The sequence below is a fragment of the Vigna angularis genome, chromosome 10 (assembly GCF_016808095.1).
Source record: "Vigna angularis cultivar LongXiaoDou No.4 chromosome 10, ASM1680809v1, whole genome shotgun sequence".
NCBI classification, from domain to species: domain Eukaryota; kingdom Viridiplantae; phylum Streptophyta; class Magnoliopsida; order Fabales; family Fabaceae; genus Vigna; species Vigna angularis.
Genome location: NC_068979.1, coordinates 3994406 through 4020881, shown reverse-complemented (window position 1 = coordinate 4020881; position 26476 = coordinate 3994406). Strand labels below are relative to the sequence as shown.

At 33.4% G+C, this 26476-nt stretch overlaps 1 protein-coding gene across 6 annotated transcripts; it reads left to right on the top strand.

Annotated features, from left to right (window-relative positions):
- The first annotated feature begins 1736 nt into the window (after positions 1-1736).
- LOC108335642 (uncharacterized) lies at positions 1737-25486 on the top strand. 6 transcript variants are annotated; one of them, XM_017571701.2, is made up of 24 exons: positions 1740-1984; positions 3478-3523; positions 3617-4449; positions 4984-5099; positions 5637-5845; positions 6188-6307; positions 6450-6578; positions 6692-6817; positions 8582-8637; positions 8748-8847; positions 9263-9380; positions 9519-9728; positions 9930-10254; positions 10540-10633; positions 14183-14291; positions 14375-14640; positions 14759-14883; positions 17405-17639; positions 18738-18926; positions 19017-19300; positions 23043-23250; positions 23332-23571; positions 24335-24420; positions 24970-25486. In XM_017571701.2, exons 2-24 carry the CDS (start codon positions 3518-3520, stop codon positions 25127-25129), a joined length of 4344 nt encoding a protein of 1447 aa, XP_017427190.1. In that variant the 5' UTR covers positions 1740-1984; positions 3478-3517; the 3' UTR covers positions 25130-25486. The 6 variants fall into 6 exon arrangements, with proteins under 6 accessions (XP_017427192.1, XP_017427190.1, XP_052725727.1 ...); XM_052869767.1 differs by having other exon boundaries at positions 3472-3523; positions 9263-9356; XM_017571700.2 differs by having other exon boundaries at positions 3472-3523.
- The last annotated feature ends 990 nt before the right edge of the window (positions 25487-26476 follow it).

The window sequence follows — 26476 nt, the reverse complement described above, 5'->3', positions numbered from 1 at the left end:
TGTAGGATAGTATTCCAATAACAAGAGTTTTCAATTGTAACTCGTCAAATACAATACCAATTCATGATACACTAAACACTCTCAAGATTTTCTTTCTTCATTTAAATTTTGCTCAAATTATAAAAGGCACAACTAATAAAAAATATATAAACTTATATCTAACTCAACTTTATAGAATTTAAAACTTTATAAATAAAAACTGCATTTTTTATTATAAATGGACTCTATTTCAATCATCTTGTATAAGATGTTGTGTGTTTTAAAATTTATTATGTATGATTTTGTTTTTAATAAATATTTTAAAAATGAAAAGAAAAAGAATTTAAACTTGTTTTAAATTTCTAAAATAAAAATAAAAAATAATTTTCTTTTAAATTTTATTAATTTATTTAATATTTAAACGTGTTTCAATTAATATGAATTAAAAATGTGTTAAATAATTTAAATGATTCAAATCTATCTATTAATTTAAAATGATAAATAAATTTAAAAAATTTAATTAAAAAAAATAAATCAACATATTTATAAAATTAAAAATTAAATTAAACCATAATTAAAAAAATATTTATAATATTCACTAAAAACTAAAAGTAAAAATATATTTAATCCCAAACATTATTAATAAGTGTGTGAAACAAAAGATCACAACTATTATACAGCACTGACTTTTTTTAGGGAAGCTTCGGGATTAGCAATTTATTTCACCAAAGGGAACTATTGGCTTCCATTGGAGGAACTTTTTTGGCCATATGAGAAAGTTCAGTGACAAGTTAAAATAGGTTGATGTTACAACTCTACATTGGAAACGACTTTTACCAATCAAATTCAAACATGTACTGAATCAACGGCTCATATTTTGTCTGGTGACCACACCAAATACAGGATCAAGGGAATCTAACACGTGGTTTTTTGATCGTTACTTTCATAATTTAAACGGAATAAATTAATATATCTATATAAAAGAAAACAATGTATATATTTTTAGCGTAAAAGATATTTACACAATCATATATATAATCACATGCTAAATACTTAACTTAAAAATTATATTACCAATACTTTTTAACTAACTGGCAACGTATAATTTTTCCATATCGTTATTTATTCACATGAATAATTTTTTTAGTTTTATAAGAAGGATTTTTAAAATGATTTATAGTTTAATGACAGTGTACTTTCTTACATTTATCTCTAATAGGTCAAAAATAATTTCAGTTAAATTACATTCCTTTGACCAGAAGTTTTTTATACCAATTTTTTAATACTCACTTAAATTTGATTTAAGACAAAACAAAAAACTAAAGCACAAAACACTATATATACATAGAAGTATAATTCATAAAAAATTCAGCATGTTTATAGAAGTTAAGCACGTATTAAGAGATTTCAACCATAAATACACACTATTCAATAAAGTAAAGCAGACTTTTAGTATGTTTCAGTAATGGTATGTTCTGCATCCAAATTATTTTAAATGGTTTTCATTTTTTATGTTAAATAATGGATAAATAAAGTTTTATATTTCAATCAACTCAGCCATTTAGGAAAATGAACTATTAGTCTTTTTATTAAATTAAAAATTTATTTAGAAATAAATTTCAACATGATTTAGTTTATAAATTGGGGGTATTATGGAAATTAAGAGAAAAAGAGAGGGCAGATGGGTAGTTAGGTGCAATCATTCAGAAAAAACTGGCGTGAGTGTTTATCAGAGGTCAGAATCCAGCTCTTACATAAACGTAGCTTGGACTCGTACAGACTTTTTCTTCTCTTCCCGCACCTAAAGCAGCTTCCACTGTAAATTTAGCCTCTCATTTATTATTATTATTATTATTTATTATTAACCAAACAAAAGCAACAAAGTAAAAGCAAAAGATGCCACAGAGACACCATCTTCTGACTTAGACCACCGAGTGTTACCATAATTCAACCCTCAAAGATTCACTCTCCTACTCTTTTTCTTCTTCACTCTTCTAGCTTCACGGTTAGTTCACTCCATTTTCACTACATCACTCTCACTTCTTCACCTCTTTTGCGATTTTCCTTTTTCCATTCCCGATTCTCTCATCTCTGCATTTTCTTCTTTTGATTTCTGCATCGTTCATGATTACTGATTAATTAATAGGTTTCAAAATAGGTTTTATTATGCCTTTTTCCTTTATAGATAATTTGGATAGCATTGCATGAGTTGTGTTGTTAAAGATTGTGTTTCTGTTAACGGATTCGTCATCGAGTTTCGCTATTGGAGTTGAATTTCATTGCGGTACGGTTTTTTTACACTGATTCTAAGCGGTTTAGATGACTGTGGATGTGTTGTGCGTGATTCTTTAGAATTTTGAGGTTCGGGAGTAATGGAAAGTGAGTTAAGAAAATATTATGGCGTTGAGGTATGACACGCTAGGTTGTAAGGACATGCATGCTTGTGTTGTGTAGCATAAGGCTTTGGAATATGTTGCTGATGATGTTCACTTTTATATTCCTCTACAAATAATCTGCCATATCAGATGTTAATAAACTGAAGAGTGTTTTATAAAAGAAATCTATAGTGTGTTTTAATCTTAATTAATGCTGAAGAATGATGGTGTTGATCACACATGGAACCAATTTTTTTAAGGGGACAGTCTGAAGTAATTAACTGCACATATCTGTGTTGTGATGAAGATAATATTATGCTGGTTTTTGTGGAAAAAATAAGGTTGGTGATAGGTTTAAGATACGCGACAGACTGACAGTATGAATTATGATTAGATTTAGATATTTGGTTCTTGTGTTGTAGATTTTAGTTGATAAAGGCCATTTTTGCGATCAAAACCTTGCAGCAATGTGATCCTTTTAGTTTAGGTTTTCAAGAATTGATAATGGATACAATAGTTAAATTGGATTTTAGTCACTCTAGCATTATGATTTGTTGTTTACTGTTTTATATATACTACTATATTACCCTTCTCACATTTTATTCATCTTAGGGTAACTATCAAATTGACGAGTGTTCCCCCTCTTACTCTCTCTGTGTGCATTGTTTTCCTTTATTTTGGAATCAATGTTCACAGTGCTTTCTTGTTTATAAATTTTACGTATATTACAATATATTTTAGATATACAAATTTAATGAAAACTTGTAGAGGAGGGATTTTGTTTATTGAACACATTAGATTGAGCCACTTATACTCTTACAATTTACAAGGCTGGAGTAGAGTTATATCCTTTCTCAATTTTCATGTGTTATTTGTTTCATGGTTTGCTTGCAAATTTCTTAATCAGAAAAGTTTGCTGTGAATTTTATGAAGTAGGATATAATTTACTTTGTGAACATTAAGAATTTAACTTGAACTTCTACTAGCTTCACATCCCAATTTATCTGTTACATGATACATATCTTCTACACAAAGTCCTTAATGAGTGAAAACATATAAGCTAAGGTACTCTAACCTTCTTATTTTTTCTTATTTTTGATATTTCTTTTGTATTTAGTTGCAGAATAAATGTATAAGAGTGACTTCCTTCAGGACCAATCCCTATGGAGGTAGCTTTCTTAATTAAATTCCTTGGTATTTTTCACTGAGCTGGTTGAGACTTTACATTTATTCTGATTTCTACCGATGAATACTTGGCATAGGTGGTAATGCATTGGAATCTCTGGTGCTGCATTCTTTTGGGATATCTTCATATATATTGTATTTCTCTTAGTTCAGGACATCACCTGAATAAGAGTATTGGCTTAGAGAGGTGGTTGGGTTATTCTGGGTCACTTGTGCGAGACGATTCTCAACTCCATGATTCTGCATTTGTTGACACATCAACTTTGTCATCACCATTGAATGTCTTAGTCTCTTGTGAGGACTTGGAAGGTGTAGGATCTTTTAATACCACGTGCTTGCTAAGCTCAACTCATTATTTAAAATCTGATATTAACATTTATGGCGTTGGAAACCTGGAGCTACTTTCTGATGTGTCGCTTTTATGCCCTGTGGAAGGGTGCATGATATCAGTAAATGTGTCTGGCAACATTAAACTTGGTCAAAATGCATCCATTGTTGCTGGTTCTGTGGTTTTATCTTCAGCCAATCTGACTATGGAATGCAATTCTTATATAGAATCATCATCTTTAGGTGGGTCACCACCTTCCCAAACTAGTGGAACTCCTGTTGGCAGTGACGGAGCTGGTGGAGGGCATGGTGGGCGTGGTGCATCTTGTTTAAAAAATAATAAGACAAACTGGGGTGGTGATGTTTATGCTTGGTCTACATTGTCTGAACCATGGAGTTACGGGAGCAAGGGTGGTGGGAAATCTCATATAAAGCAATATGGAGGGAATGGTGGAGGACGTGTTAAGCTTCTAGTGAAGGACACTTTATATGTAAATGGATCTATTACTGCAGAAGGAGGAGATGGAGGGTCTGATGGCGGAGGTGGCTCTGGTGGAAGTATATGGGTTCATGCTGTGAAGCTGTGAGTATGATCTGCTTGTTAGTCTATGAACTTATACCTGTTTTTTCATTTGACGACTTCTAAATGACTGTTTAGGGGGCCATAGCTATTATTTGCAGAGAGAAATGCTGTTTATTTTTGGCATTTAAGTCACTTCTACGAACAGTTACAACATAGCTAATAGTTTTTCACATGTAAATGGTTTTCGAAGTTTAGATGATGAGAAAATAGCAAATGTTGGTAATATTTTTTAATGATATTGATGGCAGAGAATTGTAGCTTTTGTTGATGATGGCGTAGTGCTTAATATTCTATTTAGATGGATCTGCCTTGGCATTTGGTATGGTCAATTACAATTGCAGAGGTAGTAATCTTTTTCTTTCAAAGAATGTGGATGTTTTTTGGAAATGTCTTGTTCTTGTTGAAGGTTTGAGTTGTTTCCAGTTTTTAAAAGTGCCATATCTGTATTGAAGGTTTTGTAGGGAACTACTACATGTTATATAGTGAATTGTGCTAGTAACTTTTCTTTTCAACTTTATTTTTGGTGGAGTGTAGGAAAGGGTATGGTACCATTAGTGCCGCAGGTGGGAGAGGATGGGGTGGAGGGGGTGGAGGAAGAATATCACTGGATTGTTACAGTATACAAGAAGATTTAAATGTTACGGTTCATGGTTAGTTCTATTTCTCACCTGTACATGACATGTTAATTATACCAATGATGACTGCTGCTTAATCTTTTATTATATTGTAAGGGTGTTAAGGTTAGGCTATGTAAATCAAAATACCATTAATTATAATCTTTTTTTGAACAAATAAAGGTTTTCAGTTTCAGTTTTCAATGCAAACATAAGCAAACCTTTCTTGTTTTTGTTATTGCTTTAAAAGATGGTGTCCAGAACCTATTCAACTAGGAAACCTCCTAACTCGTCAGATTTACTATGGAATTATGAAGATTTTGGAAGATTGTTCCCCTGATTTTGATTCTGGAATCTATCCGTCATTATTCCTGATTAGAGGCACAGAGTTTAATTTTTTTGGTGGTGCTGAGAATAAGCATTTGATAATTTATGTTCTTTTAATAAAGTATTTTTGGTTGACATCATTGTATCTTCAATTTTTTCAACTCAAGTAACCTGCAAGGGTGCTGTTTTTCTTCATCTGGATAACAAGAAGGAGCTTATACACAATACATGCAATTGTTGTGACAGGAGGTTTGAGCATTGGCTGTCCTGGGAATTCCGGAGCAGCTGGAACATATTTCAATGCACATTTACTGAGTTTGAAAGTTAGCAATGATAATGTCACAACAGAAACTGAGACTCCTTTGCTTGACTTCTCAACCAGCCCTTTATGGTCAAATGTTTATGTGGAAAATAATGCAAAAGTTTTGGTTCCACTTGTGTGGTCCAGAGTCCAGGTAGCGAATTACACTCTTTACGTACTATACCAACAAACAATCATGATCACGGAGTCACCATTTCATTATTTTTTTAATATTTCTCGTGCCTTAGAGAATTCTTTATATGATAGAGTGCTTAAGCTCATGACAGTTCTGATCTGCTAAAGCATTTTGTAGCAATAGTTTTATTGCTCAAATTATGAAGAAAAATATCGCCTGAATTTTTTTTCTTGTAATATTACATTTTCTTTTGTCTTTGAAAACAATTTCATTGATATATAATTTTCTTTACTAATCATTGCTATGTCTAACCATTGGAGCCAAATGGTTGATTTCTGTTAAAATTCTCTAATTATGAAGGTCAGAGGCCAAATTAGTGTATACAGTGGAGGAAGCTTAATCTTTGGGCTGTCTGATTATCCAATTTCTGAGTTTGAGCTTGTTGCAGAAGAGCTTTTATTGAGTGATTCTATCATAAAGGTATGTTTTGTGATTTAGCTTTTTTTTCTGTTATAACTTTAGTTCCATTATCAATTCATATAGGTGTCACTTATTTTGAACTACTATTTCTGAGTTGTAGTATCAACTTGTAATTTGACAATTTTGTCTTTAATATATGAAGGTTTTTGGTGCATTTAGAGTTTCTGTTAAAATGTTACTCATGTGGAACTCCACAATGCAAATTGATGGTGGTGAGACTACAGTTGTGACTGCTTCAGTGCTTGAAGTGAGAAATCTTGCTGTTTTAAGGGTATAATACTCTATTATTTATTTGAAGTTATGCACAATTCTTGGTTATATAACCATGTTTTGTTCCTGGTGGTTTGGAACTTCCATTATCATACTAGTTTCTTGCCTTCACAGCAAAATTCTGTCATTAGTTCAAATACAAACTTGGCTTTATATGGTCAAGGACTACTGCAATTGACTGGTGAAGGCGATGCTATCAAAGGCGAGCGATTATCCTTGTCTCTGTTCTATAATGTAACTGTAAGCAATTATCTTCACAAGGACTTCTGTAGATTTTATACCTTTTGAAGTTGTTATAAGAGATTTAAATATTTTTAGAGTTCTCCCTTTACCAAGGGATAATAATATCAAAAGTTGATTGAAGCGTTGTTAGTGGAAGAAAATATGCGGATGGTTTTACTCTTCGACAGATTTTTGTTTACAATTTTGTATTCCAGAATTCAAACTTAGAATCTAATTCAATCCTACAAAATAATAGCTTATAAAATGAGGATACTTAAACCTTGGTAGGACTATATTGATAATTCTTATTGACGTGAGATTTCAAAACTCTCTTATGCCTAGGATTGAATATCTAGAGTGTGGACAAATGCGGGTGGCCCAACAACAACCACTTGTGCCTAGGAATAGATATCTAGTGGAGTGTAGGCAGATCTGGGTGGCCTAATAACATATATGGGACAGATAATGATACCATCTTGTAACTTGAGCTCATGACTTAATTCAACCCTACAAATTTGCTTGTAAATTGTGGACTATCCAGGCCCTATATTAGGTCAATGAGCCATTTTAGCCTGATTTAAAAGAAAATAAATAAATAAAAAATTAATTCTAAATTAAAAAATATTATATCTTAAAAAGTGGCCTTTAATCTCTAACCCAATCTTACAAAAACGACTTGGAAGCATATGTTTGCATTTATATACTATAATTTGATCATATCTTTGGTCGACGTGGGAATTCAGATAAAATATGTATTTTTTAAATTTTAGTCACATGAATGAAATTAATTTGAATTTTTAGATACAATGATTTGATATATAAATTTCAATAAAATAATATTACTTTAATCTTTTTAATTATAGTTGTTATTTTCAATTTTTCTAATTGTGGCTATTGTTTTCAGTTATAGTTATTATTTTCAATTTTTTTTAATTATAGTTATTATTTTCAATTTTTGTCACCCCATCCCAACCTGTTTTATGGGTTAGTTGGTTTTTCATTGGGATGATTTTGTTTTGATACCTCTACTTATAAGAACTAGAATGACCATATCTTTATTTGATGTAGGATCTCAACCCCACCTCCACGAGTCAAACAATACCCTTAATAGACATGTGATTTTTAAAGCGTGGATTAGTGTAGGTGGTCCAATAATAACACCATCTCATGCCTAAGATTAGGCGTGTAGAGCATAGACAAGCATAGGTGTTTTGATGATGGATTTAAGATGAATTCTTATACCGTCTTATAATTTTGTCTTGAGGCTAAGTTAACTCCTTTAAACCAGTTTGAAGATGTGAATTATCAAAACATTATAAGAACTACTTTGGTTGTATCTCTAATTGATATTCTCAACAAGTTGTATGAAACTTTAAGTTAGAAGTAATGACTAAAGAATATGTTTAGTTTCAATCAGTCATTGATTTAAACTTTAATAATTATACATGAATTTATATATAACAAGTTAAAACCAAAAAAATCAAAGAATGAAGCTATATCTAAAGTATGATCCTAATTACATAATTTACTGCAGATCTCTGAAAAAATAGGCTATCTACATAGATTCAAATAAAATCTGATATAAATACAAAAACGTCAAGTAAACCAAATCTGCATATCTCCTGGGAAGTCTTGCTGTCTTTGTAATATCTTAATGTATCTAAACTCCTTCAGACCAAGACAAATTTGTATCATGTCATTGTTTCTCAAATTTATGAATTTTCCCCTTTGAAGTTGCATATGGATGCAGCATTTCAATTGACAGTGTTGCTCTTGCAACAGGTGGGTCTAGGTTCTTTACTTCAAGCTCCTTTGGATGATGACACTAGTAGAGGCATGTAAGTATGATCGTGTTCTAGTTTCATTCTTGACTAAAACTATTCTATCTGGCCTGTTTGGAAACTCTAAGTTTAATCCTATTTATGGATTTTTATAATTATGTTTGTAGGGTGACAAAACATCTTTGTGACGCACAAAGATGTCCAATGGATTTGATAACGCCACCTGACGATTGTCATGTCAATTATACACTCTCCTTCTCACTGCAAGTAAGCTTTGTTTAGTTATAGGAAAAGTGCTACTTTTAGATGTATTTCATTTTAAAAAATTAATATATTTTCTTATGATTTTACACTCTTGGAATTAAGTTGGAACTAATTTTAATCCCATCCACCTATTTTGCATTTAATGCAATTATCTAGTTTCTAAAAAATGAATTCTTTCTGGTATTCATAACTATTTACCTAATTATTTGCATTTGCATTTTTTTCATACATACATTTGTGTATCATTAATGTGTTATGAGTTTTATAGCATGAAATAACATCTTTCTATCATTGCTACTATCATTTCTAATTCATTCTACTTTTATTGGGAATTTTGTGATGGGGTCAACATAAATGCTGTGAAATATTGCTGTTATAGTTGATCATCATGGCGAATTATTATGAGTTTTTTTTGCAGATTTGTCGTGTTGAGGATCTTCTTGTAAATGGCATTATGAAGGGAAGCATAATTCACATTCACAGGGCTCGAACTGTGATTGTTGATACAGATGGTATGATTACTGCATCTGAATTAGGTAATTAAAATGTTGAAGAGATGTTTTTTTTTCTATACATTCTGTTCTTCTAATTAAACTGTTCACTTAGCTAGTAAAAATGCTAATTACCACGAAAGGATAGTATTAAGATTTTGATTAGATAGGGATCTTTTTCAGGTTGCACTGAAGGTATTGGTAAGGGAAACTTTTTGAATGGAGCTGGTGGTGGTGCTGGACATGGTGGAAAAGGAGGATCCGGATATTTCAATGGGAGAGAAAGTATTGGTGGTAATGACTATGGAAATGCTATTCTTCCATGTGAACTGGGTAGTGGAACTGAGGGCCCAAATGAGTCATATGGGCATGTTGTTGGAGGCGGGATGATTGGTAATTAGTTTAATACCTACCTTGACCTTTTATGTTTCATGTAAAGGATTCTCCAAACTTATTTCTGGCTTATTCACATGGATGAAGATGGCTATAAATGCTATATCTTCTGGTGCCTCTATTCATTATAAAAGGCAAATGCCTATTTTTTTTTTCTTGTGATATTCTTTGATCGCTTAAGTTTTGTTTAATCTTGTCTAGTGGTAGGATCCATCCAGTGGCCACTTTTGAGACTTGACCTATATGGAACCTTGAGGGCTGATGGTGAAAGCTTTAGCAAATCAATAACAAGCAGTGATGGTTCTTTGGTGGGGGGTCTAGGCGGAGGTTCTGGTGGGACAGTCCTTCTATTCCTTCAAGAACTTAGGCTCTTGGAGAATTCATCCTTGTCTGTTGTTGGGGGCAATGGTGGACCTGTTGGTGGTGGTGGTGGAGGTGGAGGTAGAATCCATTTCCATTGGTCAAAGATTGGTGTGGAGGAAGAATATGTTCCTGTTGCAAGTATTACTGGCACCATGAATAACAGGTATGCATAATCATGTCTCTGTTAATTGCTGTAGAATTGGGGAACATAATAGATTATTACTGTTTTTTCTTGGGCCAAATACTTTTTTCTTGTAGTTAGAGGACTAATGTGGTGATATAATTTTTGAGGTCCAAATTCTGGGCTCACACTTTTAAGGAACTTGAAAGTTGAAACATGTTCACTGTAAATAATTTAATCAGCATCAGGGTAAAGTGGTGACGTACATTTTCTTTAAATAAACTTTGCTGAGAAACATCATCTCTTTCTTCATATGATTTTAAACAGTGGAGGTGCAGGGGACAATGATGGTCATCATGGACAAGAGGGTACTATAACTGGGAAAGCATGCCCTAAAGGTCTTTATGGAGTTTTCTGCGAGGTTTGCTCGTATAGTTTTTTCTTTTTGTTTTTTTTCCTTCTCATTCTTCGATTTTCTTCGAATGTTAGAGATATTTACCTATCATTTGTGTGATAAGTTAGAGATATTTACCTATCATACAGAGATGAAATTTCACTGCAGCAGATTTCTGGCATGTGTCATTATAACCTTGCCTTTAATCTGCTTAATGAAAGAAATACAGAACAGGTAAGACGAATAGACTAGTTACTTAGAGTGTTAAGTCGTAGCCTAGTCTCCCCCTCATAATTATTACTCAACCTACACCCACTAGAACTGAATTACTCTCTTGCTGCCCTCCTTATTCCCAATTCAGCAGTTAGTTACCCAGTGGGTAATCTTCCATTCTCTCTTTTGGTCATGATCCTCAACATTGTGACCCCTTTCCTTATCTCACTCTAGCTATTTAAGGGATCCTATTTTTAAACGAGCAATATGCAAATAGATTGGTGATTTGACATGTATTTCAAATCTTTGTTAATTTTTCCATTTTGTCAAAAATCAATTTGGAAAAAAAATCAAAAGAATTAGGTCCACAATGATACTAAATATGTGAATCATCAATTTTCCAAAGTTTTTTTCCTTAATAGTATTATTTATTCATGAACTAACAGGGTTGCAGAAAGTAAGAATCACCATCTCCTAGATCTAGCTAGAGCTGTTTCCTGATGTTTGTTCTCAAAACATATTGGGAAGAGACTCTGTTAACTGTCACATACATATCTTATCAACAAGTTATTTACTCTTGTCTTAAAGGACATCAGTCCTATTGAGTGTATTTTCTTTTGTCCCCTATTCACCTTAGTGTGAAGTCTACTTTGTTGGGTCTTTGGTTGTGTTATTTTTGTTCACTGATTGCACTAAATTAGATCCTAGAGCTCTTAAATTGATTGTCCTTCTGACAAGAAAAGGGGTACAAATGTTATTACCCTCAAAATCCTTATTTATATTGCAGATAATATTTCCTTGTACTATTTTAATTACATAATTTGGAGATTTATTTACATTCCATAATTAGGAGGATTAATATGTTGACAATATATTTTATATTTATTCTATGGGCTTATTGATCTTGAATAGTAGGGATAGATTATACCCATCATTAATTAGGATTTTCCGTTAGTAAGCTTTTGTATTCTATGTAAGAGCAATTGCTTCTCTATGAATATCATTAGAAACAATTTTTCTGACATGCTATCAATGCTCTATTATCCTTAGGAGCGTGAGTAATCTCCTGCACAAACTGTGTTGTTGCAAAACACACTCCTTTCTTTCTTTTGTTGTATTCATCTGCACAGCCTGCATTGCTGCAACACCACAACCCTTTATTTATTCCGTAGTATTCCTTTTAGGCTTGCATTGCTATACTTCAAACCTCGAAAATGTCCGATACTCAGAACCCTCAACCAATTAGACAACTTGGTCAAAGTTCAACTGCAGAATATTCAACCAAGCCTTAGGTTTAACGGGAAAGATTACCGAAAGTGATCTGTCTTTGTCCAAACCTTTTTAAAAGGGAAGGGAAAATCAGGTCATCTCAGTGACAAATCTCCATTGTCTTTAGATCACAAATTTGCAACATGGGATGAGGGAGATAAGGTTGTATTATCATTGTGGTGGAAAGCCATGACACCAAAGGTGAGTGATGCTTACATGTTTACGAAATTAAGATGAGAATCTCTAATACGAAAAAAGGGAGTTACTCAATCAGTGAGTATGCCTATACACTATAAAATCTGTGGCAGAAATTAGACCATTATGAGCAATTTGAAGAAAAATGTAATGAAGATGTTGACCTACTCAAATGCTACAAGGAGGACAGAATATTTGAGTTCCTGACAGAATTAAACAGTGAGTTTGACCATGTTAGAATTCAAGTGCCAGGAAAGGATCTATCCTCACTCAATTAGACAATGGTTGTGTTTCAAGCAAAAGAAGCCCTTTGAGGAGTAATGTTAGAACCCCATCGACTAAAAGTTCAGCCTTGCTTGCACAAAACAAGGGGAAGAAAGTTGGACAAGGGCAGATCAATTCATTTGGAAATGAAGTAGGAGGAATAGATATAACTTAAGGATATAAAAAGACTTCCTTTGGTGTCCCTATTGTAAGAAGTTGCCACACACTGAAGGCAATTGTTGAAAACTTCAATCGAAGCCTCCAAATCAAAACCGGAATTGTTCACCTAAAGTTAATCAAAGTAGACATACTAATGCCCATATGGCACTACTATGCCCAACATTAGGTAATTCTTCACTATCCACCACAAAGTTCAACACATGGGAGATTATGAAATTGAAGGGGTTGCTGGACACATTAACAAAATCTGCTGACTCATTTAATTGCCCTGTAGCATTTGCAGGTAATATTCCTTTCTCCTATGCACTACATGCATCAAATTCCTGTAAAGAAGGTGTCTGGGCTGTTGGTTCTGGAGCCTCAAACCACATGACTCAGTCATCTACTGGGTTTATATGTCCAATCAACCAAAAACTTGCACTTGCAGATGGAACTTTCCTTACTGTTGCTAGAAAAGCAAATATTATGATAAACCAGAATCTAATTCTGAAGGATGTTTTTGCATGTGTCCAAATTATTTGCCAATTTGATTTTTGTTCACAAGCTTACAATGGATTTACACTACTTGGTGTTTCTTAATCCTATAACCTTCCAATTTCATGATCGCTGAATGGGGAAGATTATTGGACTTTCTAAGGAAGACAATGGACTCTACCGTCTAGAGGATGCTAACATGGTCTGTAGCACTAAGAATTAAATTCCTTTGCCTTTGCTGTCAGAAACCACTCTCCAATAAAGAAAAAATCTGGTTATACCATCTTCATTTAGGTCATCCATCATTCAGTACCCTAGAAATTATGTTTCCTTATTTATTTCAAAAAATTGACAAACAGACGTTTCATTGCGATACTTGTGAATTTGCAATGCACAATTCCCCTCTAATAATAAAAGAATGGTTGTTCCCTTGATTTATTCCTTGTGAAATTTTGATTACAGTTATGATATTTAATTACATTCCATAATTTTGACAATATATTTTATATTTATTGTACATGATCGTCGATCTTGAACTGTAGGCTAGATTTTATCCATCATAAATTAAGATTTTCCGTTATTGAGTTTTTGTATTCTATTTAGAAGCAATTGCTCTTCTATGAGTATGTTCAGAAAGTTTTTTTGACGTTCTTGGACATGTTAACCAAGGGTTTAAAATTGCACAAAATGAAAAATGTTCACTGTTTCAGAAGGACAACAACGATCCAGATTTGAGAGATATACGATAAAACTGAGTCTCTTAAAAGATATAGGAATAACAAATTTTAGTATAAAGGGACCAAAATTATGTTTAGCCTCTCATTTATGTGTGCTTCTGGTATCTCTGCTTTTTGTGGTTTCAGCTTGTATTCTAAAATAGTACTGAATTTAAGCTGTCTGTTCTGTCACAAATCTAATAGTTCTTGCACCTGCACTGTGTACTTTCTGAAAATTTGTTTAACTGTGCAAGTGATTTTACAGGAATGTCCTCTTGGTACCTATAAAGATGTTGATGGTTCTGAGGAAGATCTTTGCATTCCTTGTCCTCTTGATCTTCTTCCAAATCGTGCAAATTTCATTTATAAACGAGGTATTTTTGATGATAAAACTTTGCTATACACGCATAACATTATGTTATATCTCAAACTTTTTGGATGGTTCTTTTCATATCAGGGGGTGTTACAGAACGGTCTTGTCCATATAATTGCATATCAGACAAATATCGGATGCCAAATTGCTATACACCTCTAGAGGAGCTCATTTATACATTTGGGGGTCCCTGGCCTTTTTCAGTAATGTTATCATTCATTTTATTGCTCTTGGCTCTGCTACTAAGTACTTTGAGAATCAAGTTGATCGGTTCTGGTTCATATCATAGTTCAAGTTCAATTGAACACCGTAATCATCACCGTTTCCCATATCTTCTTTCCCTCTCCGAGGTATTATTCTGAGGAGAAAATTTCCACTGCTAATTAGTTCTTTCTCAGTATTAATTGAGCCTTAACACATCACTCTGAAACTATTGGATGCATTATTTCTTTGGTGTTTGAAAACCAGGTCCGTGGAGCTAGAACTGAAGAGACTCAAAGTCATGTACACAGAGTGTACTTTATGGGTCCTAATACTTTTAGAGAACCCTGGCATCTTCCTTACTCACCTCCTCATGCTATAATTGAGATTGTGTAAGAGCCACTACATAATGAATTATGCATACATGCATGTTGTGGATCCTGAAGTCATATTGCTTTATATGTGTGGTTGTGTTGTAATAAAACGTATTATTTTAGCTTAAATATTGATCTACTGCATTCGTGAATATTGAGTAGATATGAATAGTACATATTGATTCAATATACAAAAAGGATATTGAAGATTTTGTAAAAGACCACTGTATATACAGAGAATTAAGGGTTAAACAGATGTAACTGATTGATCACAACAGCTGTAATAGACAACTAACTAACTCGGTTACAGAAAATGGATAACGGTCTACTATAACAACAGTGACCGTTTTATTTGATACAATGGAGTTATACACTCAGATCCCCCTTCAAACTCAAGGTGATTGAGAAACTAAAGAATGCTCAGTTACATGGAGCTTGTCCTTAAGGAAACAAAATCTAGTAGATGACAAAGACTTAGTAAGCAGATCAGCCCACTAATCTTGATCAGAAATGTGCTGTACCACCAGTTGCTTGGTCACAACCTTCTCTTGAACAAAGAACAAATCAATTTTCATGTGTTTTGTCCTAGAATGTAATACTGGATTATGAGCCAAATTCACAGGATGGATATTTGTAATACTGGATATTAGGATTAATTATATTGAATATTGTATAATTATCTTCAATATTTTAGAATTATGTTTTTCCGTATAAATTCACAGAATTCATCTTATGCTTTCTTGTTTCTCTCTCTGTCTCAACATGGTATCTAGAGCCTAACAAGAAGCTGATTCTAGGATATCTGATGAATCTTCTCTTGAAATCTATACTTTTTTTCTATCCCATCACTGTTTTGGCAATACAGCTCCCGCTACATTTTTCCAATTGGGACTGACTCTGGTCTATTCTTGACTAACATTATCAGTATTGTCTCCTCGAGACCGGTCTATCTTTGCTGGTCCGATGGGCATTGTAGGTCCCATGTGCCACCTCTCTCTGCATGTTTCTCCCACATTGAATGACTAGCAACAAGCTGATAACAAACTAATATGATAACAGTAACAGTTTTATTTTGTGGAAAATATGGTGTATGTTTTCTGATTTGGGAAAATTACAAAAGAAAGTATTAGAAAGTGGGTTTAAGTCTAACTCAATCCCACAAAACCGGCTTGTAAGGTGATGATTGCACCCCATTTATATATTATAATTTGACCTTATCTCTAGTCGATATATGACTTCCAATACACCCCCTTCATGCCGAGGTATAAACATCTCGTGCATGATAGTAGAAATTGGGTAGTCCGATAACGGCTCGATAGCGGGTGGAATAGAAGAATAGAATGCCCACATAGATCTCGCTATGATAGGCTTCAACCATGGCTCTGATACCATATTAGAAAGTGGTTTTAAGCCTAACTCAACCCCACAAAACCGGCTTGTAAGATGAGGTTTGCACCCCACTTATATATTATAATTTGACCTTATCTCTAGTCGATGTGGGACTTCCAACACACCCCCTTCACACTGAGGTATAGACATCTCAAGTGTGATAGTAGAAATGGGTGGTCCGATAGTGGTCCGACAACGGGTGGAATAGAAATGCCCAAGAAACAAGAAATATCGCTAGGATAGGCTCTAACCTGACTCTGATACCATGTTAAGAAGTTGACTTTAAGCCTAACTCAACCCCACAAAACCGGCTTGAAAGGTGAGGATTGCACCTCATTTATATATTATAATTTGGCTTTATCTCTAGTCGATGTGAGACTTCCAACACCCCCCTTCATGCCGAGGTATAGACATCTCGTGTGTGATAGTAGAAATTGGGTGGTCCGATAACGGCTCGATAGTGGGTGGAATAGAAGAATAGAATGTCCACATAGATCTCGCTAGGATAGGCTTCAACCATGGCTCTGATACCATATTAGAAAGTGGTTTTAAGTCTAACTTAACCCCACAAAACCAGCTTGTAAGGTGAGGTTTGCACTCCACTTATATATTATAATTTGGCCTTATCTCTAGTCGATGTGGGACTTCCAACAGAAAGGTATAAATTGAAAATAAGGGAATAAACCTTTACACTAATCTATCCTTGGAAATCAGGGAATATATCTCCCTATATGAGCTGTACCTAAATAAGGAAGTAAAACTGATTTTATTTACATTAAATCCTATTATGGGCTTTACAAATTAGGATTGGATGATTCTGATTAATAGCTTTGATCTCCAACATATTTGATAATAGAGTTATACATTAACTGAAAACTCATTCCTACTTATAAGCTATTCATTTATATTTGATATAAATCATCACTCTTTTCTGTAACATGAAATTACGCCAACTTGTTAACTGTATCAGTTTAGATTGATTGAAATCATTAATATCTGTCGCAACTAAAAATTACACTCACTTGCTAACTATTGAACATATCTTGTACTCTTGATATTAGCATCTAAACGCAGTACAGATTTATTACTTCTTTAACAATATATTTTTTTTATCTATTTTGGATTAAACTAAATCCTAATGGTGATGCAGGTATGAGGATGCTTTTAATAGATTTATCGATGAAATCAACTCGGTTGCTGCATATGATTGGTGGGAAGGATCAGTGCATAGTATACTTTCGGTTGTTGCATATCCCTGTGCTTGGTCTTGGAAGCATTGGAGGCGAAGAGTCAAAATCAGTCGCCTTCAGGAATATGTGAAGTCTGAATATGACCATTCCTGTCTACGGTCCTGTCGATCACGTGCTTTGTACAAAGGGATGAAGGTTTGACTTGCAAAGCCTTTAACATGATGGAGTAATTTCCACAAATTCATAGTTAGACTGGTTCATATGGTTTGAGAATGATTTTACATTGGTGGTCCTGACTTTTTACAAACATGATTTGATTCCTTGGAGATTGAAGAGTAGATGGATGAATTGTATGGAGATTTTAAAACATGTATTTTCGGCTATCATATTTTCAGAGAAGGAAATAGATGTGTTCGTAGACTAGTTTCCTTTGGTATTGAAAGTCATAAAATGTTCCTCCCTTTATTTCACATGAATTTTGTAGAGGTAAATTTGGGCTTCCACAACTTATATTTTGTTTGTGGGCTTGGTTTTAACCCTCCTCCCCCCACTTTTGTATTTATTTTTTCATATACTTGTATTAAGAATGCTGCATATGATTAATATGCGCTATAGTGCTAACCTGGTTGGGATTGTGGCCTGTATAGTGATGCAATAGCATTCTATGTTTTTTATTAAGAAGGAGACTTCTAAAGAACAATTCAAGCCAAATAAGCTCAAAAGACCTAGTCTTACCTAATGGTAAATATTCCTAAATTTATATAAAGATATTCAAATGGTATGTGTTTTGGGCACAACCATAGGTGTGATAACAGAAATTTGAGCCATGTATTGTACTCACTCTTAATTCTAATTTCTAATCATAAAATCTTTTAGCTTCTAACTTAAGATTCCATGCTCCCCAGACATAAGAATTGTTTTAGTAGAACTATATTTATATGGATTGTTTTTTGTTTGGTTATTTCTTGGGAACTATTTGGAATTCCTCAAAGGAATAAGTGGTTTTATATTTTATTTAACAAGTTACAATATGAGGATATCATGGTTCAGAAGATGCTATGTTTACGAGATTGCATTGCTTTATTTTCTCACAAAAGCCAAAGAATGGGATATTAAACATAGGTATTAATTTTATTTATGCATGTTATGTAGAAGTATACATGTTTGCTTTTCAACTTTTCTATTTTCACTGGTTTGTATTAAAATCTAAGTCCTTTCAATGAATGTTTTCATTTGGTTAAGTTATACAGAGTCATTTTTTAGACTCTTTAATTTAAGAAACAAATTATGCAGGTTGGGACAACTCCAGATTTAATGGTAGCATACATCGATTTTTTTCTTGGTGGTGATGAGAAGCGATTAGACATTGTGTCAATTATACAAAAGAGATTTCCCATGTGCATAATTTTTGGTGGGGATGGGAGCTACATGGCGCCTTATTATCTTCACAATGATACACTGTTGACAAACCTCCTTGGTCAGGTATATTGATTATTAATGTTGTTAGGATTTAGTCAGTTATGTTTTCTCTATACATAGCTGACATTCTAATCTCAAACTTGATATCTGCAGCATGTCCCAGCAACTGTCTGGAATCGCTTGGTAGCGGGACTGAATGCTCAGTTAAGGACGGTAAGGCATGGATCAATTCGTACTGCAATAGGTCCTGTTGTTGATTGGATAAACAGCCATGGAAACCCCCAACTTGAGTTCCATGGAGTTAAAATTGAGCTGGGATGGTTCCAAGCAACAGCTTCTGGATACTTTCAACTTGGCATTGTGGTAGCAGTTGGGGATTATTCCCTTCTGGATTTGCATCAGTCTGATACTTGGGTTGGCACTGATGAAGTAGTGAGGTAATTTGCTAATTTATGATCCTGACCGAATGCTCTATACATATAGACTGTAACCCTTGGTTTCTTTTGATTAATCCTGTTAACATGGCAATGAATGAGAACAATGGATTTATTTTGTCCTATAAGAATTAATAGTGCCAATTGAAACCAAACATTGTAAATCTTTTTAACTTAGGAAATATGTTTGGAATGAACATTTGGCCTATGAAAATATTGAGAAATCAGGTAAAGAAAATGTTGTCTTTATTTTCTGTTTGCAATAACTAATACGCCATCTTGTTTTCACTGTTATTGTGGTTATAACCATTTGTTGTTGAATTCGGATTTGGAATTAGTGCTGAAAATTAAGAAGAAACCAGAATCAAGAGATTTGATATACGGAAATTAATCAGAATTAGTGTTGTCTGATTTATGCTATTAATAATAGGTTTTGATGTAATTAGAATTTGTCTTTCCTTCTTTCTTGCTACAACAGTTACAGGAATAATTATTTTCCTGATTTTCAGGCTAGCTTAATGTAAAAATTATTCTCCTATTCATATATTAATACCCACTGATAATATTAGTTCAGTTTTATGTATCAGTGAGAATATATTCACTTTTCTAAATGGTATCAAAGAGAATGATCTGACCTGTCACAATATTATTTCTGTATGGTTGTTTGTGGTATGTCTGTTATAACTGTCAGTAAACAAATATAAACAATGGCCAAACGTCAAATGAAGGGCCACCACAGATCACTGCCAAAAATTAGCAACTGAGTTGCTTATTAGCATCTCTAGTTTGACTGAAAACTCAATCCTGTGCCACCAGTGACATTACATGAACTCAAAAGAATCGGGTTGCAAAAAGCTAGGACAAACAAAGGAGAGATGCTGGTACTTCATGGAAATCACGTTAGAAGGATAATTATGCTAATACAACAACTATTATTGAAAACAGGTCAGAAAATGCACCTGAAGCAAATCCATTGGGCATAAAAATAGCTTAATAAAGGTCATCAAAATACTAGTGCACACTCTTCTACTGCTACTCTTGCTCAAAAGGGTTATCCTTCTAGTTTTCATGTCAGCCACCAGAAAACAAGCTCTTGGATTGTTGATTCTGGAATCTCATATCATTTGACTATGGATATTTACATATTTTAGCAAATACACCCTTTGCCATGATAATTCTGTTCGCATAACAGATGGAACTACGTGTAAAGTGGCCAGTAAAGGTTTTCTGATTATATTTGACAACAACACTCTTGAATCATTTTTATATGTCCCTAAACTTGACTGCAACTTACGGTCCATCAGTAAATTAACCTGAGATTTAAAGTGTGTTACTAAACTCCTTTCACACGTGAATTTCAGGATCTTGACTGAAGGAGAAAGATTGACAATGTTAAGGAATGTGTAGGACTCTACTTTCTCAGAGTAGAAGATTCAAAGAAAAACATCAAAACTGCCCATGTGGTTTCTTCCAAAGCTGCTGTGATGTTTTGGCATTATCATCTAGGACACCCTAATTTTACTTACTTAGAAAAGTTGTTTCCCTCTTTATTCAATAAAAGTTCTAATTGGTTCAAATGTGAGGTATGCGAGTTTACCAAACATACTAAATCTTGTTATCCTATCCAGCCACATAAACTATAGTACCAATTTTTTTCATTAAGTCATTGTGATCTATTGGGCCCTTCTTGGGTTAACCAATGTCATGGATTTAAAGTGGTTTGTAACAAAGGTTCACACAAGGGTTGTATGGATAGGAAAGATTTTTGAAAATTTCATTAAAAGGATCCAAAACCCAATTTCCTTTAACATTGTCAAACCAAGGATTTTTGAAGCCTCAGATACTTCTTGTGTATTGAAGTAACTTAGTCAAAAGGTGTTGTAATCTTTCAAGGAAATATGCTCTAGATATCTTAAAAGAGATGAGTATGATTGTAGACCAATGGATAGTTCTACCAACCCAAATAAAAAAATTAATGGTAGAACAAAGTGAATCTTTCTCTGATCCGGCAAGATATAGAAGACTGGTTGGAGAACTTATTTATCTTACTATTATTAGACTTGATTTGTCTTTTGGAGAACTTATTTATCTTACTATTATTAGACCTGATTTATCTTTTGTAGTTGGTGTTGTTAGTCAGTTCATGTATCTTAAGATACCTCAAAAAGGCTCTAGAATAAGGTCTGCCATATGAAGATAAAGGAAACACCTACATATTTGGGTATTGTGGTAGTGACTGGGCAAGATCCCCTACTGGCATATGCTCTACTGTAGGATATTGTGGTTTTCCTTGGAGGAAATTTTATTTCTTGGAAAAATAAGGAACAAAATGTAGTTCAATTGTTGAAATTGAATGTAGGGCAATGGCATCTCTTGGAAACTTGTATAGATGAAACAATTCTTTCAAGAACTTAACTTTTTATGAAATTCAACAATTGAAGATAAGATGTGTTGTGATAACCAAGTTGTTCTCAACATTTCTTCCAATCGAGTATTCCATGAGACGACTAAACGTACAGAAGTTGATTGTCATTTTATTTGAGAAAAGTTACTGTGCAAGGAAAGTCGTATTGAATTTGTTGGACCCAATGATAAACTTGCAGGTTTATTAATGAAATCCTTAAGGGGACATCAGATTGAATTTATTTATTCCAAGCTTTGTACATAGAATTTGTATACTCCAACTTGAGGGGGATTTTTAGAATAGGTATTAAATGTCGGAAGTAAGTAATTGTATTAGAAAACTGTTATATGAAGGACCTATGAGTTGTACCTATCTTTGTACCTAGGACTATAGTTTATGCTTTTGATCTTTGCTCTTTACTCAATCGTGTCAAAATTCTATCAACATAAATATGAGAATGAGAGGAGTGATTAAGCTCTCTCAAATATAGTTTCTTTTATTTATCTCAATTACAATCAAATACCTCACTCTTTTTTGTTCCTTCACCAACCTCTCTGCCCTGTAACCCCTCCCGTCTTTGGATCTACCTATTTTGTTCAAAGTCTTAGTTTTGGCGCTGTAACTCCTCATGTCTCATTTATGCTGTTGTTAATAGCATTTGATGTTATTACGATCTGTTCTTCCTTCATTTTAGCTGCAGCAGTTATAAGAATAATTATTTTCCTGTTATTTAGGCCATATTAGTGTACGGAATTGTTGTCCTATTCTTATTTATACCTCCCCATTAAATCAGTGAAATATATTCACTTTTCCAGGGTTGGTCAAGTCTGAGGAAATAGGAAACAAATTAAAATAAGAGGAACTTTAGTAATTATTATTAAACAGAAAACACATTCTTAAACTGAACATGTATTCGTTCAAAGCTGTTAGATGTTGTTTATGACTATTGCTATTCCTTGTGATAGTAAGATGATTTATAATACTCACTTTTAGAAACTTGATCTATTAGCTTAGATGGGTTAGGAAAAAAAGGCAGGATGCTTACTCAGGTCTTGGCGTAGAAGCTTTGATTTTTTTTTACTTTGTTATGATATGAATGGGTATTGAGAGATGATTCTTGTTTCCCTTGATCAAATTGATATTGAAATCCAGCACAATGTATGATTTGCTTATGCATAAACCCTAATCCCTAAATTCTTACTAATTCTATGCTTATAGCCTTCAAGTTGCATTGTTTCTTGATATTTCTTATTATCTCGTAGATGATGATTTGTACAGATTCAGTTTAAATCCTGTGTTTTATCAGGCTTACGTTATTTATTTATCTGTTACGTACGGCAGGAAAAATGTGCCACAAGGAAAAAAGAATCTTAAGCACCTGCAGCATAGTTGGCCATATATGAGTAATTCATTATCTCTTAAAAGGATAACCGGAGGAATTAATGGCGGCCTTATAAATGATGCTACCTTAAAATCATTGGACTTTAAAAGGGACTTTCTATTCCCACTTTCTCTCCTGTTGTGCAATACTAGACCTGTTGGTCGCCAGGTAGTTAAACTATTTTAGGTGATTCACCTCTCCACAACTATAAATTGAACACTGTCTAATGCATTGACATCTTTGTTTCAGGACACTGTACAGTTTCTGATTACGTTGATGCTTTTAGCAGATCTTTCTGTCACTCTACTCATGTTGCTCCAGTTCTACTGGATTTCTCTTGCCGCTTTTCTTTCTGTTCTACTAATTCTTCCTCTTTCTCTACTTTCTCCGTTTCCTGCTGGTCTGAATGCATTATTCAGTAAAGAACCCAGAAGAGCTTCACTTTTTCGAGTATATGCACTGTGGAATGCTACTTCTTTATTTAATATCGTAAGTTCTGTCTATACCGTTATACAACTTAGCATAACTATGGTGTATGTGTAAGTGGAAAAAAATGAGCATTTCACCATAAGTTGCTCGCAGCAAATTCCCCCATCATGCTTATGATGCATAGCTTTAATGTGCTTCTATTTCAAGAAGAATATGGGTAGAAGGAATCCAAAATATTTCAGACTTGTGAAGTTTTTTTATTAAATCTTGACTGTCAATTATCTCGACTGGCTTTGTTGTGAACAACCTGCAGTAGAGATGCTGCGATAGATATCTGAAAGTGGTTATTGCAGATAATATTGTTAAGACATCTAAAAGCTCTAGTGACTAAAATGCAATTCCTAAGAATATTGAAGTTGTTAACAAGGCTTATATTAACAGTAGCAATTTTTATTTGAAGAATACTATATTCAATAAAAAAATCTTCTTTATTTTACTAATTAAATTTGCCCGTAAAAATTTATTGTAGAGGATTTTGACTAATGTTTGTAGCAAAAGGATATTGCATAAAGCCTTTGAAGCATTGAAATAGAATCAAAATTATGATACATTCTACATCTCAAACATTAAAGCCTCCTATCTGTCTTAATATTTGCTGCTTATAGAAACCAATTAGTAGAGCTCTAATGTCAAGAAAATTACTTTGAATTGCAGAATTGGTAATGCCCTGTAATATTTATAGAATTATGGGCATTTTGAATTCTTACATTTGAAATGTAGCTTTCACTATCTAATATTTGTTTGTGTACGGGCATGTGTGCAGGGAGTTGCTTTTATTTGTTGTCTCCTTCATTATGCACTATCCCACTTTCACCACCCTGACGAAGCAAGTGCGCGTAATATTAAGAGGTAAGGCTGTCAATTTGTAATGACACCATTTTATCTCAAACAACAATGGCTTATGCTACAAACAACCTACATTTTTTGTTTAAATTTACTTCTGTTGCAGTAAAGTAAAGATATACTCAAAAAGTGTATAACATTATCATCTTGTCTATATTATACTATAAAGCCATCAGATTTATTTGTATTTGAACGAGATAGCCTATTGAATTATGCATCATCATTGAACTGCCTCTCCATGGAGGTTTTGATGTCCGAGGAAGAAAATTATCCTGTCATATTTGATAATAAACTTGTTACAAGTGCCAACCCTAGCTAATTTAATTCTAACAGGGAGTCTGAAAGAAACATCTCATAGATAAACTTTCAGGGACTGACATGAATCACAAGCAGAAATGGCAGATTATATTCATGCCGTTCATTTATAGTGTCACTATGGAGTCCTTTGCAGCTAAAATAGTTTTAGCTGGGTTTGTTAATTGTTCGTATCTTATTTGTTTATTTCTTGTTTATAAAAGCTTTGTTTTGAAGTCTGGTTACATGACATTCTTACAGGGAAGATGATAAATGTTGGCTGTTACCTATCATCCTTTTTCTATTCAAGTCTATACAGGCTCGATTTGTCAATTGGCACATAGCAAATCTAGAAATTGAAGATTTTTCTCTATTTTGTCCCGATCCAGATGCATTTTGGGCTCATGAATCTGGATTCTGATAGAAAAAAAAAAAACAAACAAAAGCTTTAGATTACGAACCTGGATGCTAAGTTTTTGATAAATCCAACAGTTCAAAAGATGCTTCGTTCTGACATGGTTGTGAGCCGGCGTCAGCAGCAGCAGCATCCTTGCCATGTGAATATATTCAGTGATGTACAGGAGAATGAAGTACAGGACAGTTCTGCACATTTTAGCTTCTTTGTAAAAAATCTCTATAGACGCCTCTTACTAGTATTTTTTTTAATTTAATTCTTTTGGGACGCTTTCTTGGCGTTAATACAACTGACTGAAGCATCACTGTTTTCTTTTCTCTCTTTCCATATATATTCATTGTAAATTTGATTTTCTTAATTAAAGCAATTCTTTTTCCCACGAAGGCTTCTATGTGAGAGGAGCCTTTATCATTTAAAAGAAAATAGTAAATATGCAATCCTTTGTTTTTATTTTATCCATAATGATTGAACATGAATTAGAAACTTAATAACAACTTAATTTGCTAACCAAATAAGATAGGTTCTCCTTTTGTTTGCTATTATCTTTTTTTTTTTTTTATAAATTTGTCTTTTCTTTGTCTTATTCCTTGTTCAAAGGAAATGAGAAAAATGAAAGAAGGAAAAATAAGAATGGGATGACCCGCGTTTTGGGAGATCAGATTAGTGCGCTCACAACTTAATTGACTTTCCAATGCTATTATATGTTACAGAACTTGACAAACCGAGTTTACGTTTTTATTTTTATTACTTTTAAAGACGGAAAATTTTGGTATAGGTAGGGTTTTCATTGATTTTGTTCTGACCTCCCCATGTTTAAACATTCAGTTCTGTTCTTTGGAAGACGGAAAAAATAGTAATACGTAAGTTCTTAAAACTCGGTTGATAGACTCGTATGAACAGATGTTTAAATAGGACTGATGATTCACCCAAAGCGGAACTAAATCATATAATAAAAAGTGAACTATACTAAACACATGTTTATTCATGACGGAATTTATTTCATACAGAAATTTATTAAGAAAAGATTATATACGTGAGATGGAGTCTGATTTCTGTATTTGATACCACTTTTAATAAAAAAATATTCTGATAATAGATATCTTATTTTATATTTATTTTATATAGCGTTTAATTTTATCTTTTTATATTTATTTTAAGACTTTGATTCATAGATTATTTCCAACGATTCATAATCTAATTCTAATGGATTAGGGCATGTCATTTTGTTTACAATGGTCATGCTACTATTAGAATCTAAGCAGGCGGGACGTAGACAATAGATGTAGCTAAAGTACTTCGTTGCTCAGAGAAAATAATGGTTTATGCACAATAATAGGATTATAGTGACACGAG

Bases quoted from the DNA above. Each gene is read 5' to 3' on its own strand.
- LOC108335642 (XM_017571701.2), top strand. The intron at 8,638-8,747 runs GTAAGTATGATC...TTATGTTTGTAG, and splicing joins GATGACACTAGTAGAGGCAT to GGTGACAAAACATCTTTGTG. The intron at 9,381-9,518 runs GTAATTAAAATG...GATCTTTTTCAG, and splicing joins GATTACTGCATCTGAATTAG to GTTGCACTGAAGGTATTGGT.